The sequence below is a fragment of the Glossina fuscipes genome, unplaced genomic scaffold (genome assembly GCF_014805625.2).
Source record: "Glossina fuscipes isolate IAEA_lab_2018 unplaced genomic scaffold, Yale_Gfus_2 116, whole genome shotgun sequence".
Taxonomy (NCBI): Eukaryota; Metazoa; Arthropoda; class Insecta; order Diptera; family Glossinidae; genus Glossina; species Glossina fuscipes.
The window spans coordinates 2,277,365-2,294,239 of NW_023998459.1; the positions used below are offsets into that span (position 1 = coordinate 2,277,365).

The 16,875-nt window shown below is 34.0% G+C and overlaps 1 protein-coding gene across 4 annotated transcripts in view; it reads right to left on the reverse strand.

Moving 5' to 3' along the window:
• LOC119640212 overlaps positions 1-16,875 on the reverse strand; it is an 89,560-nt gene that overhangs the window by 11,766 nt on the left and 60,919 nt on the right. For all 4 annotated transcript variants that reach the window (XM_038038069.1, XM_038038068.1, XM_038038070.1 and 1 more), the window contains 2 exons: positions 12,472-12,604; positions 9,576-9,691 (listed from right to left, as the gene is read on the reverse strand). In XM_038038069.1, the coding sequence (XP_037893997.1) occupies positions 9,576-9,691; positions 12,472-12,604 (249 nt within the window). The remainder of the gene's footprint in view (positions 1-9,575; positions 9,692-12,471; positions 12,605-16,875) is intronic.

A 16,875-nucleotide genomic window follows, 5' to 3' on the forward strand; every position in this document is an offset into this window, starting at 1 on the left:
GCGACGTCGGTAGTTTTGTAACCCGCGACCGCAGCACAATCAATTAAATATTTAAAATGTGGTTGCAAACAAGCTTTTTTTGTTAAATTGAGAATAATAAAAAGTAACATTTTTCTTTCTTTCCAAACCAAAACAAAAACAATTTTTTCTCACATTCAACGAGATCAACAATCAAAAAAAAAGGTTTTTGTGTTTTTGTTCAAACATACTACGTTAACTTGATCAAATAAAAAAAGTAAGAAAATTATCTCTTGCGCATCCACCTATATCCTTTTAGCATTCTACTCTCCAAGTTCGTTTATTTGATACTCATATCGCAGATACTATTAAGAAAAAATTAATCCACGTCAGGGTGTCGATCATATTCTCCTTAGAAATAACCCATTTTTAGGAAGATAATATATCTTCATTTTAGGAATGTACAAAGTAATTTCAAACATTTTACCTTGTTGGCGTTATGATAAATAATCTTTATGTGGGCATAACCGACATTTTTGGATGTAAAGACTAGCGTTCTTCGCAAAGTAAATGTGGAAAATTTCAGCCTTCTAACTTTAATAATTTCCGTGTAACGAGCAGAAATCCAAAAATTAAAAAAAAGGAGTTGCGTTTACGCTCCACTGCGCGCTTCTGCTCTTTCCAATATGGCTCATTTTTAATACCAACCCGCGTGCAAATACTTCCAATGTTTCTAACAAATTTGAGGTCGATATCTTCATTTTTGCGACGAGGAGAATGCCAACAGCACACACCACAACACACTGGCGGACAGACATGGCTAAACTAATTCACAATTTCACGTTGTCAAGGATAAATATGCTTACCATAACCAGCAAGTGTCATAGGTTTAAGATGTTTTACCAGGCTTTGTTTGGTTTACCAATTGTTACCTTATCGTGATTGACGAGCAGGATGAAGTTAATATATTTGTCGGGCTACAATTATTTACAGCTGTGCTTCCTTTCGACTTCCGCTATTATTGCTATTGGCACGCTAGACGTAGCGGGTATTATTTGGCGATATAAGCCTGTTGGGCTCGATTTTTGGCCTCATTATCATCGGCGAGCACAATCCAAGTAGAGTAAATTTTTAAAATACCTTCTTGAGCAGCTGTTTCGGCGAACTGACCGTTATTATTATAATCGATGTTGTTAAGTCTGGATTTGCTTTTCGGTAAAGACATTGACGTAGCTTCTCTACGTTTTGTCATTATGTCCGACGACACTGAGATGTAGGGGGTTGTCTCATCTGAGTATGTTATAGTGCCGTAACTATAGATTGCAGCGACATTTCATGGCCACCAATGGGTTCGAACTTTGTTACACCGGTCATTGGTGTTAATTATTTTGGGCGCTTCATTTGGTGAAAAAATTCGCCATTTGTATAAAATTTTGTAGTTAAATAGACATCCGTTTTTATTGGTCTTATGAAAGCGGACCGGAGAATTTGGCGGGGAACATTATCACTTCTCGATTGCCCAGTTCCACGCTCTCCGCGCTTTCATCATTGTTCTGATCCTATAATATCGTGTCAGCTGATTGGAATAACTATTGGCTTTAACAAAGGCATTATAACGGCAGAATAACACAAACATGTTCGGTTATTTTACGCATCGCTTACATCGCGTAGCTTTACCATTTTGCGTTCCTCTGTGTGCACTAATCAGGGCTGATATCATGGTTGTGCTTGCGTTGGCTCTTTTGCTGAAATACTTTCCAGTGGGGTCGTCGACGTATTCCAAATGTTCGTCCAGGTTGTTGATTTCTTTTTTTCGGATGCATCGTTAGTAGTCTGACTGTACTTTATTGTATATGTATATTAGCTTTAGGGATTTCCTGCGATCGGTGTACCACGTCAGTACTCTTGATGGCAATACAAGGTCTATGAGATTGTGATATTCTCTGTCCCATCGTCTTATTAACTGATCATGCTTTCTGAAATCGTAATCGGCGCAAACTGAGCTTCTGGTCTAGATATGAATGCTAGTCGTTTCTCTGCGTAACGTTTCAGTCGAAATCCCCGTAAAACAGTATTTAGCAAAGAATACCACAACACGATGTGAACTCTCTTTGCATACATCCGGGGGATGGACAAAATAGTATAAACACCTCATAAATACACAATATTTATTTATTAATATAGCATTGGGCCACTACTTGCTCAAACAACTGCTGCCTTTCTTTGCGAAATAGATTCAAAGAGTGCTTTAATGCTTCAAAACAGAACTTTATCCCACTCTTGCACCAAAACATCCAAGAGAAGACAAGGGAAGAAGTTTGATGATATTGTGCTCAAACCAAAGTTGAACTTTCTGGCTGTATGCAGTCTTCATGTTAGTTTGCCACCCTTTGTAAATCCCTTTACTGATCATTTGGCTTATAGCAACAGACAGGCCCGTTCCCAATAATATTTATAAGATACAGGTCGCTGTGTGGATTTACTTATATTGCAATATTCCAATTTATTTGTATTGTATATTTAAATTTAGTTTTTAGTTAATCGTCCTTATGTACGGCAGTTTACCCTGTTGATCATTGAAGCCAGACAATGTTATACGCCTCAATTTAGTAAAGAAAACGTAAATATTTAATTTGTTGGACGTAAATAAGGGTTTCATCCGAAGCAACGGTCAGCCTTCTATTAAAATTTCATACTTTTATGATCCGAGGAACAAAACTTTAAAGACACGGTTCTTATTGAACACTAATTACAGAAATATACCTTTTCTTTTGTTTAGCTCGACTTACTTATATGCAGAATATAAATAACAAAATTTCGATATGAGTCTCTCGATCCGCTGTCTAAAGCGGATAAATTTTATATCGGGTTAAGATTAACAGCTATTCGTATTGTTTATATTTGCGTTAGTGTACTTCTGTTATAAATTGTTTTCTTTTTTTTTTTTGTCAATCTTGCATAAAAAAACCAAAGGTAATTTAGAATATGTATCCGGTTTTTCAAGTAAGCAGTCGCTTTGTTATCCTTTCCGAACGCTGACATTCTTCCAGCAAATCATCGTTTCAGTTTTTCTCAATTTACTCCAACGTATCTTTGCACCCAGCATATTTGAATTCATACGACAATGTGTGGCATATTTATGCTTACATTTTCGATATCTTTCTCTCTTGTATTTGAATTTATATCGAAATATACTGTTATCTTCATACTTGAACTTTATTGTTTTTCATTTACGTTATATTTAAACTCTTACTTTCACTCGCCTACGCACATCCATGTCTACATGTACATTTTATAACGTGCTAACTTTTGAACTTCTATGCGTCTATCCTATTAAAACTTTGTTTAAATTAAGTTCTAATCATATATTTAATTCAACTTATTTTTGTTATTATTCTCTAAGATAAATACTCTACCACACCTACAGAGGATACTAAAAGTTGTACAAAAGCTTTCACATATACCAAACATATACGAAGGCGCTTTATAAAGATGACAGTGTGGCAATCATTAATTACAAAAGCAGCAAACAACAGACGACCTCCGCTTAATTATTAGGCAGTAGCCAAACCAACAGATAAGTTCTCTTAGACTTTTAAGTTGCAATTCTGGCCGTTGCCTTGTCCGTTCCAGAATGGGCTGTGTGAGCTAACAGAGCGGGTTTGAATTCCCCGGCCCGAAAGGGCACAATAGATTTGTAGATACTCACTGATACTTTTTCGCCTTTTCGTCCCTCCAGAGCGGGGTGATACGAGCATTCGTATGCATCTCTACCTTAGAGACTCTTCGAAAGGAAGTCATAGTGTTCTAAATCCTCGGTGGTCAGTACTTTGTGCCTTGTCTGCCCGAGACGTGGTCCTTCAGGTTGTAACGAGTCTTCTTGGGCATGGTATACTCAGCCAATCCAATATTCTTTCCAAGAATATTTATAGAATACAAATTAATTGGACCTTCGGGTTTGTTCTTATTTTCTCTTTATTTATTTACGGGGAGATTATAATGTTCAAGCGAATTTTGAGAGACGTAGGAGGAAACCAGCGTGGTGACCCGACTCTTCCTAATTGATTCTTATGCGTACCGATTATTCTTAATTAATTTTTTTCAGGTTCTCTGTATCGCGGGATTCTCTGTAAAGAAAAGGAACACGCCGCGGGTGTCTTAGCAACCAACCGTAGCCTATAGGGCTACTCGTCTGTTCCTAACCGGTTCACCTCACAGGGTTTGTGTGTTCATTGGTTATTCAGGGGTGACGGCGATGCTATTTTAGGTTTGATCGAGCGGGTTTGCCTTCATCTATGTTACAATGTTATTTTTACATATCTATCCCTATGTGTGCTAACTTAGGTTTGATCGAACATATTCGTTCGCAGCTGCCAATGTTTCTCTTTCCTATATCTTAGCATTAATACTGTCTTACGTGCCAACTCGTATGATTTTATTGTGACTGCCGACCCAGGTACTCGTATGTTTTGTTACCCGTTAGTGCTATGCATCATAGCTATCTTGTTTTTTTCCCTTATCGCTGTGCTTGTTTTTTTGTTTTATTAATATTGCTAATTTCAATATGCCTTTGTAAGATTTTAACCGTTAAGTATGTGAATGCTAGTCTCCCTATGCTTGTTTGTATGCCTATCTTTCTGTTCGTTCCACTGCTAATTTCAATGTGCCTTTGTAAAATGCTAATCCAGGTACCAAATCGTATGATTTGGTGACCGTTAGATAAGTGAATTCATTATTTCTATATTAACCTTCTCAAACCTAGAAACCCGAGAACGCCTTGCCGATATGCATAGGAAATGCTACCGCATCTCTAATTAGTATTAATTTACTTATGTGGTAATTAGTAAGGGAGTAGAACGCTTCCTTACAAGGTAACAGCGTGGGTGTGAATCTTTGCCTTATAGATTCTCTGCCCGAAAAAAAACCTTAGCTGTATAGATTCTTCGCTTTCTTAGTAATTTTCCATTTATCTGCCCAGAATAGGATCATTATCATTATCAAACAAAATTCAAAAGTTTTTAATTTTTGTAATCGTTAAACGCTTCTATGCACATACACAGGCGCCTATTTTTATGGGACAATGAAAACATTTTACCGAATTGAAAAGGTATTGTTGCAACAATTAATATTTGAAACAATTAACCTTTATTTAATGTAGTATGTAAGCAACAAGCAAACATTAAGTAGTGGTTTATTTCAAAAACTTCCCGTCTAGCATATTACTAATATAACATTTTATATGTTGTAAAAAAAACTCTCAGTTGACCATAAAACCAAACATATTGCAAAGTGCATTTTTTAAAGATACTTGAGTGATCAGTAAAATATAGTTTGTATTAGTATGGAGAAATATACCATATTAATTGTCCAAAATCAATTCTGCATAGAATTTATCTAGCTATCCATTTATTTTTGTAGAATTTCTTTAATTCAGTGTAGCTTTCTAAATTATACAAAAATTTTTCTTGTGCTGATAAAAGCGATCAGGCCAACAGCAAAAGAAAAATTTGTTACTACTACTGCGCCAAACAAGTACTGTGTGCGTTTTGAAAAAGTTCTACGTTTTTTAAATCACACTCATTGCAGAACTTAGTAATAGACAGAGCGGGTGAGCGATCTAATAAAGCAACAACACTTTTCGGGTTCCTCCGCGTCTTAATGAACTTTTTTTTCCAAGCGCGACACTTAGATTAACTAGATGGGCTTAATATTTTCCAGTTATAACAGTTTCACCCGGCTTTAGAAGCTTATAGTAAATAGACTAGCCGTAACTTATTAATAAAGAAGCTCCAATACAATATATTCTATAAATATGCAGACCACAACATGTTTATACAAGAGAGGAAGTGTATCATTATAGTGTGGAGGAGAATCTGAATCCAAAAGAGAGGATATTTTACACATCTTTATTATACATAGAAGCAACTATACTTTCACAAGTAATTTAGCGCACGATCAAACTGACCAAGTACTTTTAGAATTTTCTTGGTTACGGGTGAGTGATATTTCGTACTACGGGTGGACAATTATGCGGACGGATTTGTTATTAGTAAGGAAGCAAAACCTTTCCTTACAACTTCTTAATACACACTGAACGACAACTTGTGAGCAGCTAACGCATTCATAGTACAAATAAGCGTACAATAAACGAAAATCAAATTTTTTTTGATAAAAAATATGAATAATTTTTTTTCATTGTTTTTGCGTGTTGTTTTCTTGTAAGATAAGGAAGTTGTAGGCTTACCGAAGTCGGGTTAGAAATGTTATTAGTACATGAATTCTACATCATTGTTATAGAATTATTTACATGAATTCTCCCCATGGAGTGCGACAAAAACACCCCATTAGTAGGTAAGCGCACATTTTTTGTACGTTACCACATTTTTCGCACCAACATTTTTTGCTGTTAGCAACGAAAGGATTTGACAATTACCCTTGCAAAAGCGAAAACTCTAATAAGAGACGATTTGAAAATTGGGTGAATCTTTGATCGATTTTATTTGGAAGTATAATGAACTATAATTTTCTTCATGTTAAATATTTAAGGAATCGACAACAGATCATTCGCCGGGTTGGAATATAAAAGGATTGTTGTGAACGCATAATGAACCAATCGACTGAATTTTATGGTGGTTGAAAAGGGAAAGATACGTATAAAGGTCGGACAGTGAAAGGCAACTACTTAAGCATGCGTATGTGCCTATGGAAGTAAAGAAAAGACTACTTATAACTAACGACCTTACACTAACTTGACGGTGCGTTTAAATTACGAACATATTACATTGTGTTTGTGTAAGCCAAAAACGGTTGGTGGGTTGGCGTGTGCTTCATGAATATTAAAAATGTAACTTTTTTCTGAAGAAAAATGTCCTCTGTACGATGTAATCACTGAAATCTATTGAAACATCTAATGAAGATAATGTTTTGAAATTGTCAATGTAAACAAAACAATGAAACCAACAATAAAAATATATTTGCTACGTTTCTTTTGGACTTTTCTTCGTATTGGTACGCAAAAGACATAAATATTTTATTCAGAGTGATGTTATATCAAGAAATGTTTAACAAAGCTTTTTTTCTAGAAAAGAAAAGAGAAGAAAGAAGCTAGTAGTAAAATAGTTCCTAAGTAAAAGCACTGCTCCCGTTACCCTAAAAAGATATTAAAAGCTCCGTGATGCTTGTACTCAAGTATATTCTAAACATTTTCTTAAAAGTTCTAAATGATCGGTCGTGGAATTCTATAAAGTGCATAAAAAAAAAATATAATTCATAACTATAAAATACAAGCAAATTGTTAGCACTGAACATTTTACAGCTAACAATTTCGTGCGCCGTGTTAAAAATATCCGTTTCGTCTATTTTCATGAATATGCGGTGCAGTTTTGCAAGAATCTAGAGTAACACAAAAATGAATTTAGAAAGGGGTACGGCTAAGTACGGATATTTATACTTGTTCTTACTCCTACATATATCTGTGAATACATTTGCACGCATATACACGATAGAGGATCACGGGATGGAGATAAATCCCTTTGGGAAATCGTCGCTAATGAAAACATTCACCGTCGAGGCACCATAAAACCTCTTACATATTAATGGCCGCAATTACAGTCAACAAGACCGTAGCTAACAAAGAAAATTTCGCTAACAAAGTTTTTAGTAACGGCAAAAACTCTATGTATTCCATAATAGCTCTTAAAATAGCAATAACCAGCAAATAAATACGACCAAAAGGCTGACGGCCAAAAATTAAAGTGGGTAAGAAAGTACTAACTGAAGCAGACAGACACGAGTTTGCGTAAAAATGATCTAAGCAAATCCTTCGCTATTGACGTAATAAAAAAAACGCCATAATTGAAGGTTTTAAACGAAAATCTGTATACAATACATTTAATAGAGACAAGTTGCCACAAACACTGTTCTGAGTTACGATTGCTTTCGAAGCTAATAAATTTGATACAAGGCCAAAACGTTCCCAATATAGAACTTACGTTTTCACCGCACCGAAAGATCGTAGTAGTGGAACTGCCTAAAGGTTGAAGGGATTATACGTAAACTTATTGTAAATTATCTATCGTGTTTATTGCACGCATCGATCGTCATCTACTTGTGCATCCAAGTTTCGACAAAGAAGTAAAAAGTGCACTAATTGTTGTAAGGGTCATACGCAAACTACCCAGACTGCCCAGTGTATATGCAAATCAAATTAGGTTCTGCGCCTAATTAAGCTCAACAACAAAAAAGTTAGTGCAAAGCGTTGCAAATCACATTTAATCAGTTCCATAATCTCAAACTCTAATGTCCAACCCACTCGACACAAACAGTCTTATGAAGTTTCAATTGCATCACTCATTCAAATTATGTAATCATTAAGGCAAGCAAAACACAACTTGAAACATGCAAAGCATGATGCAAGACATGATTAATAATCGTAATCTCTTAATGCAAGCGCATTTGAGAACAAGTAAATGCGCTATGCACATGTCATCGAAATGTGAACACCATGCAAGAAGTGTACAAAGTGTATTAAAAGTAGAAATACAGGTATGTTGCTTAATCCAATTTGCACACCCACTGTGGTTTGAGACATTATGCGAATAGGGATCGAAATGAACAATGGGAAAGGAGCCATTGTGAAAAATGTAATGTTTTTGCAAGCCACTTGAAAGATGTATTTCCAATCAAATCGCTATTCGCGGTCACATCAGCTAGAAACATTGCGATGACAAATAATTTTCCAAATTCTATCAGGCAAGCATCCACAGGCCTATTCGCACAACTCTACCACTACTAATAAAAGTTATTAACGATGTTAGGACATATAAAGCTTTTGATAAAAACAACGGGGAAATGCTTCGTGAATTCCCAAAATACGCTCTAAAAGTCTTATTATTTATTTACATAGTTGGAAGAAATCAAATATTATTATTATGGTGCCTAAATCGAGGAAAGATGGCACGTTATTAGTAAACTGGAATCCTAAAGGTCCATAAGTTTTCGCATAGCGTCGAGTTGTTTGAAGGAATTCAACTCAACAATGTTAAATTGATGCACATCTGCTACACATCCACTAGTAAGATTTAAACAGTCATAGCAAGGTAGCATTTTAGGACACCTAATCTAAGTTCCCTTGCAAACTACCTCATATCTTCAAGGCAAACTCAAAGGAGCACAATAGCAGTGGCTCCGAATGGCAAATACATATTCATCCTACAAATTGTGTGAACATTAATTTTAAACTTAGAGAGGAAGCGTATGCTCCATCCACAAGGTTGGAAATTGCACTTGCAATCTTAAATTAGATGTAAGACTTTAACACTTATTGTAAATTCCACTAACAGCAATATTCGACACATAATTGAGTATTGAAAAAAATCGTGGGTTTTACCAGGCGTTATAAAGGTAAAAAAAGAAGTTTAGTAGAGGCAGCTTATGTTGATTTTATTGAATTCGGCGTTTAATATTAGATATGCCATATTGATTTGATTGAATTAGCTAAGAAGCAATATTATGTATCTGGTTTTCCGTTAGATAAGGTTCTCACGTCACAGGAAATTCTTTTAACTCTTAATATGTGTATATATATATACATATATATATATTTGTTTATTACTTACCAATCCGACTAATTTTCCTCTTCTGAAGCATAAATAACGTCCTACTTCTTTCACAAATAAAGCAATTTTGAAAGTTTCGCTGAAAATATCGCCTATACTTTCCATGGTAAAGAATTCTGGAAAGGTAAATATTGTCATAAAACAATTAATAGAGCTTTCTCGCAATAGTCAAGCTTTTAAAACCCTAACTCATATCCTTATTAGAACTTAAGTTGATATTTGTTAAAGTGTTTAATACTTTTTTCCTCTTTATCATTATTTTATAAGAGAATTGGCCTGAATTACGAAAACTCAATATTAAATTTTGTTAGAATTCATGTCAGCGAACTAAGAATTGCATTCATTTTAAGACGAACACTTCAAACTAAGTTCTTATATAGATATTACGTACATGAACGCTGGTTTCGTACTTATCATAAATGATGACATACCAGAAACAAAAGGCAAAACATTAGGGAGATGACACTACTTATGAGCAAAGAGACCAAAATTAAATCAATGCGGAAAGAAAAAAAATGTTGCTTACGAACTCCAAACATATTATGCCAATGTTGATATGTATGCAACTGCAAGTGAAAAGAAAAATATCATTCTTGGCAAATATTGTAGCCACGTTGATGTCTTCTCAACATTTTAACCCACAGTCCATGCGTTCGCTGCAATGATGATTGGACTGTCTTTGAAAACGATCATGCCATTTGCTGCTAAAATAATGTTCAATTTTATATCCTAAAAATTATTACTAAAGTAAGAAAGTTTACATATCTAACACAACGTTCGTTTCGTATGCTGAGATATTAGTGTCCGCCGATGGTGTACCGACGTATATATTAATACGTCAACTTTTTTTTTCTAAAAAAATCGTTTTCACGATAAGGCGATATATATGGAGTTCAAAAAAGTTGAACTATAGAAAATTTGTTAACATCATCGACGTAAATAAGAATAAAACCCACAACGAAAAGGTTATTAAATACGAAGAATAAGATAGAACCATCGCGCGTCAAACCAGCTTTTGATTCCTTCTTAACGTCTTGTGAATACAACAGATGGGGCAACACGTCTAGCTGGGTTCGCGCAGTGTGCTGGTGCTTCATCAAGATTGTCTTATCGAGTCTACGGACCCGTTGATTTGAGTTAATCTTAAACTTTGAAAATGAATCAATTTCCCAACACAAGGAATGACTCAATGAAAAAAAAATTTCTGTATTTAACGGATGCAATAGTTGTCTCTTTAATTTTCAGCTCTCCAAGTCCAGACCTCTGCGTAATCAACAGCAAACTTTTTCGAGCAAATTTCGTGCGTATAAAATACAAAATGTTTCTCTTGATAACAGGATAAGTAAAACTTTAGAAACAACCGAGATCAAGGAGCCTACTGCCCATACCGGCTATATATTTTAATTGCGCAATATCTAAGCAACACAGTTTAGTTAAAAGATCCTTAGGGACGCCAGGGCTCTAAGATTTCCCGATTTAAGTGGATATGTTTTGAGAGAACCGTTGAATTTGAATCTAGAAGAATTTAAGAAACCGAAATAAGGAGAAAAGTTTGTACTCATAACAACTGCTATAAAATCAATGTCAACGTATTTAGAACGGATGGAAGAGAAGAAACAACAGCAATGACGACACTTCAACCATTTTCGATTGTTTGCTTTTCTTACGAACTTGAATCTGATATCAAAACACTTAATTATTTTATCTTTGCCTTCACTCAAGTTTCAATTAATTAATCAAAAATTAAATAATAATGAATAAATAATAATTATACTTAAAAAAAGTCATAAACAGGTTGAAGTTAAAGAGTTACAACGGGATAAAAAACCTATTGCAAGATACGCTTGCACACATTGTCTGAAGATGTCGCAATACCATTTGCATTCCATATTTACGGGATTTTGGTTCAGATTCTGTATATAAATTATTTTTAGATGCTATGATGAAAACTGTTATAAACACTGAAAAACAAAATTAAATTATTTTGCATTTGATACGTAATTGGCTACACTAGAAAAATATATCAGGGGTACAATAATATATACAATTTTTTAAATGACAATACTTGAGCACGTTTTTCTTACTATTGCCAATAACTAATTTTTTTGTTATAATTACGAAACATAAGCCTTTTAGACAGGGCAAGTCAAAAAAGATAAGATTGTGCACTTAAAACTATTACGGATTGTTACCTTAAGTATTTGTTTTCCCCACTTTCAAACAAACATTAATTCAGCGGAATTTTTTCTCTCCAAGTGCCTTTGTCGAAAATATTTATACTACATGCTGGTTTATCGATTTTAACGTCATATGCAAAATATACGCGATGCATTGAAGGGAAACATATAACTTATAACTTCTTTTTGATTCGGTATTGTTTTTTTTAATTATTGAAAAGTAAATTGTGGAAGGTTCAAATCTGGGAGGCTTATGAACAAACATGAAAAATGAAAAAATGTGTCATTTGATTTCACCGAACAAAGCGTAGGACAGAATTGAGAGCTTCGAGTATTTAAGAATTAAGGAGCCAACTTTTTTAAGAGGTTTAAACGTCGCAAGTACTAAAGAATAAACCAGAATTAGTGTGTCATGCATTTTAAATCTAAATTTATGTAAACAAGGGAAAAAATTACTTAAACTTTTGCTAATAAAGATGTTCTCATTAACGTCACCGTATCAGATTTTACCAAAAACTACTTTAATACATCTAAGAGACACCCTGTTGTTTGAAGTATATTGCTTTTAAATTTGGGAGTAGACTTGAACGGATTCGGTTTATTTTTCGGATTAGTATTGAGTGATTCAGAGGTTATGGGTATAAATAAGGCGAGTATAAATGAGACCAATGTATTATATACTTTGGTAGAGAATAATTGAATTAAATTGATAGACTTACGGGCCAATGACATATCGGCTGCTGTCACTTTCCCGGCTGCGTTCACATGTAATGCACGTTCGTGATTTTTTAACATTATAACATAATCGTTGGATTTCTTCGTACATGCTGTCGTTGCAAAAGCCAACATTACCTATAAACGAGAACAAAAATACGCAAAAAATAAACAAATAGAGAAGCTTACATGATTTTAACACATATATGACGTATGCATTTAAATTAGTTTTGGTGGAACTCGCTGCTTACTATTGTATAAAAATAAGTGCGCACGAGTCCCATTATTTATATTATCTGATTTGTTGATTTTGTGTACAAAGCGTAATAAAACTTGCGCAAAATCAAGAGTGGAATAATTAATGAAAGTGAATTTTGTAAGATCAACATAACTTTTATAGGAGCGTTTATTAGTTTACACTGATGTCTTGTACAAGAAGTCGAATTCACGGCTCCTATTTCTAATTCTTTTTCTAATTGGTCTCGTCAGCAATTCATACGGTTTCAAAACTTAGTAAAGATTTATACGTATTTTTGCTGGTGTATTGTAGGCAACCTTCATCCGTTCACATGATGTAATTTTTTATTCAACTTAATTTTCTAAAATTTTTGGCTGCTCCACGCCGTTTTAGGTGAAGCGAACGGTACGAGTAACCTTCCTTACCCGAGCTTACTTATAGCTCATTTTTCGTTGTCGGGATCACTTCAAATGGCTCCACCAAGCGTCCTGAAAAAAGGTTCTATTATCTTTTAGGTCACTACTTCCTATCGATTGCAGCTAAAAGTATTTTGCCTATTATTGCGGAGTGAAAACTTATTGTTTTTTGTAAGAATGTGCGAAACTACAACTCTATTTGTCAATTACTTCAACGATGACTTTTTTAAAGCAAGATCGTAGGCGGGTAGATAGACTTTCAAATATGTCTTTTATTAATTGTCTATGAAAATTCATGAAATTGGTAATTTAATGTTATCATTTTTATTGCAATACATATTAAATACTTTTTGTCATATTTTGTTTTATTATAATATATATTGAATGTTTCGTGCACATCACTCTACTTTTTTCTCGATAAGCTTTTGCAGACCGATATTAACCATTTACCCAATCTTAGAATTTATATATCAATTTTACAATTGTGGGGATCCACAAATTTGTTAGTGTTATAAAATAATTGAATCGCATATCTTTAGTATTTATAACACAACTCCACGGTTGCACGATAAAAATTTGCTATTGCATTATAACTTTTGACTTTCACTTGGAGAAACTCTTTTACAAGGGGATGGAGTAAGTTATAACGATATATCGAATATCGGAAGTCTTTTTTTAAATATGTGGCAAGCATTTGTACAATATTTCACATCATAAATTTCATTAGTGTTTCAGCTGCGCCTAGTTTTGTACGACACAAAAAGTATTTTCCCCTATCTCTACATCCAGTGACTTTGTTGAGCGAACAGGCCGCATTAAGCAGTGCTTACAAAATGATATGTTTTGTGCAAAAACGGTTAGCACGTTACAGAAGGCTGAAAAATGTGGTTTTATTTTGTAATATTAGTTACAAATATAACCGCGTAGAATGTCGGATTGTTAATTTCTCTCCGTGATAACGTTTCTGTGAGCACGTGATAACGACGTTCTGTGAACATTTGTCACCGTGCTGAGTAAAAACCATTTTCCTGAGAATGATGACAATTTTCATAGAAGTAGCTGGTAAATAAAAACCAGTTACTTAAAAAAAAAAAAATAATAATAAATCAAAGTTTTTTATTGAAATTCACGTCGATAAAAACAGTTTGAAGTGTTTATCAATTTCGTATAGTTTTATATGGCGATCAATAGGCTTACCTCTGTTTATTATCAAAACCCAATTGAAAGGCAACCGCGTGGATAAAACTGATGGATCTTGGGTACACTTTCCGTGTTTTCTTCAACAGAGATTCACATCAGAAAGTGAATGGGTGAAACATGGTCAGTGTGGAGACGACAAATAAACCTAAATATAATTTAATTGTGTAATTGCGAAGTACTTATTACATTGTTTGCGTAAGGGAGCATCTGCCATTTAAAAGGCCGTCATAAACTTAATTTTATATAAATATTGTGCAAAAACAAAGCAATTGACCCATACAAACTTTCGTATTTTCGTATTTTTTTGTTTTTGTTGCTTTATGTGCAGCGATTCCGGGGAGTATAATTTGATACGCATATATAAAATAGAAAATAGACAATGTTTCAGCTTTAATAATATAAGAACACCACGATTTCTAAAAATTATATGTATACAAATTTAAAAAAAATACAACAAATCAATAAATAAATGAACAATACGATGATTAAAAGAAATATCTTGCTAAGTCTCCGTAAGTTATTGGTTTACCGTTTGAATTCAAAAACTATACGTATTATGCGAAGTGGGTAAAATTTCAAAAAGTAACAAAACTGTTTGCATAATTACCTGATGTACAAACGATAAACTAAGTCAATTTATGTGACAAGTATGGCAAAATTTCTCGCTTTGATGGAAGGTAAAGGAGATTAAATAAAAAAATATATTGTAATTAAATTCAAGAAAAACTGCTAAAACAAGTCTCAATTTATACTGCCGTTTGTTGATCGAATTCCTCAATAGTCCTTCAATATAAATTTTACATGACCGCGAATTCAACGAACTCAGCCAACGTGGCATCTTGCATACTCAGATATCGGAAAACTAAGTTAAACGTAGTATTAGGAATTAAAACTTTGCAACCACTTTAGGTAAACTTTATTAGTTCTACATTAAGAGGTCTAGCGGTAAACAACTTCAAATTCAAAGTTCTACAAGAACTATCATCTACTTTCATTGAACTTCTGGCCATCAGACAAGCAATCCTCCATGCATCTGAAATTAAGCTGAAAAGATTTGTAGTTTTCTCTGACAGCAAATCTGCTCTAACTTTAAGCAAGAACAAAGACCCATTCAATATGCATGTCCTCGATATCTACAACCTTTGAAATGACCCAAGCATTGAAAAATGCCACATCATCTGGATCCCAGGTCACTGCGGTTTTAGTATCAATGAAAAAGCTGACTTCCATGCTCGTCAAGCTAGGTTTGATGGTACGGTTTTGTCCATAAACTACCCCCCCAGCGAAGCTTTTCTGTTAGTCAAAAAACTTATCGTAAAAGAATGGAAAGACGAGTATCATGTTTTAGCTAGAGAAAAAAGTGACCGCCTTTTTTACAAAATTTACTCTTTTTTGACACCCACACTTCTACCTAAAGGAAAATTTACATGTGTGAAGATTGCAATATTACTGAGTCTGCCGAGCACCTTATTTTTGAGTGCAGGAGGTTTGACATCCTTAGACAGTCTTTCAGTATATTTAACTTGTATAACAATTTATATGAAATTTTTCATGCTGGTAACTTTAGGCATTTGAAGCAAGTGACTGCCTTTATCAAATCAGCTGACTTTTCGTTCTAATTTTGCATTTTTAATTTCTATTACAATCACGAATCACCTATACTTTTTCTTTTGTCGGCATTTCTAGCCGGATTTTTACTATACAGTACCAAGTACGGTGATTTATGGGTTGACAGCGGAACAGAACACTCTGCTACATCAGTCTCTACCTATGCTCAAATTTTGCATCAATCGCTTTCAACTACGTTTCTGGATTATGGATCTAATATTAATTTAACTGGTTCAATCCATTTCCAAACAAATCCAAAAAAAAAAAATATGAATGTTTTAATTTCATAATAAAAATAATTATATGAATTTTTCAATTTTGCAATAACTAATTTTAATAATTTTTAACACAATAGAGAAATAATACAAATATTATTTTTATAATAATAAAAAAAAAATGAAATGACAAGTAAATAAATAAAAAAAAAAAAGTAAGAAAGTTATATTCGGTGGGGCTGAATCTTGCACACCCAGCACTATGCTTTTCGCACTATCCAAGCTTTTTTATTTGATACCGATATCGCTGGTATCATTAACAAAAAATCAACTTACGGCGCGGTGTTTTAAATGCACAAAATAATTTTAAACATTGTCCTTGTTTGCGTTATGATAAATAATCTATTTGTGGGCATGGCCGAATTTTTTTCATTTTTGCACGTGAAGAGTAGTGTGTTTCGCAAAGTAAATGTGGAAAATTTCAGTCTTGTAACTTCTATTATTTTTGAGTAACGAGCAAAAATCCACAAATTTTTGTTAAGAAAAATGGAGTTGCGTTCAACTTATGCTCCATTGCGGGCTTCTGCTCTGACCAATTTGGCCCATTTTCAATACCAACCTGCGTGCAAAGACTTTCAATTTTTCTATCAAATATATATACTCTTTAAGGTCTATGATTTTCTACCAAATGTATATACTTTATAGCGTCTGTGAAGCTTGCTTTTGGGTGTT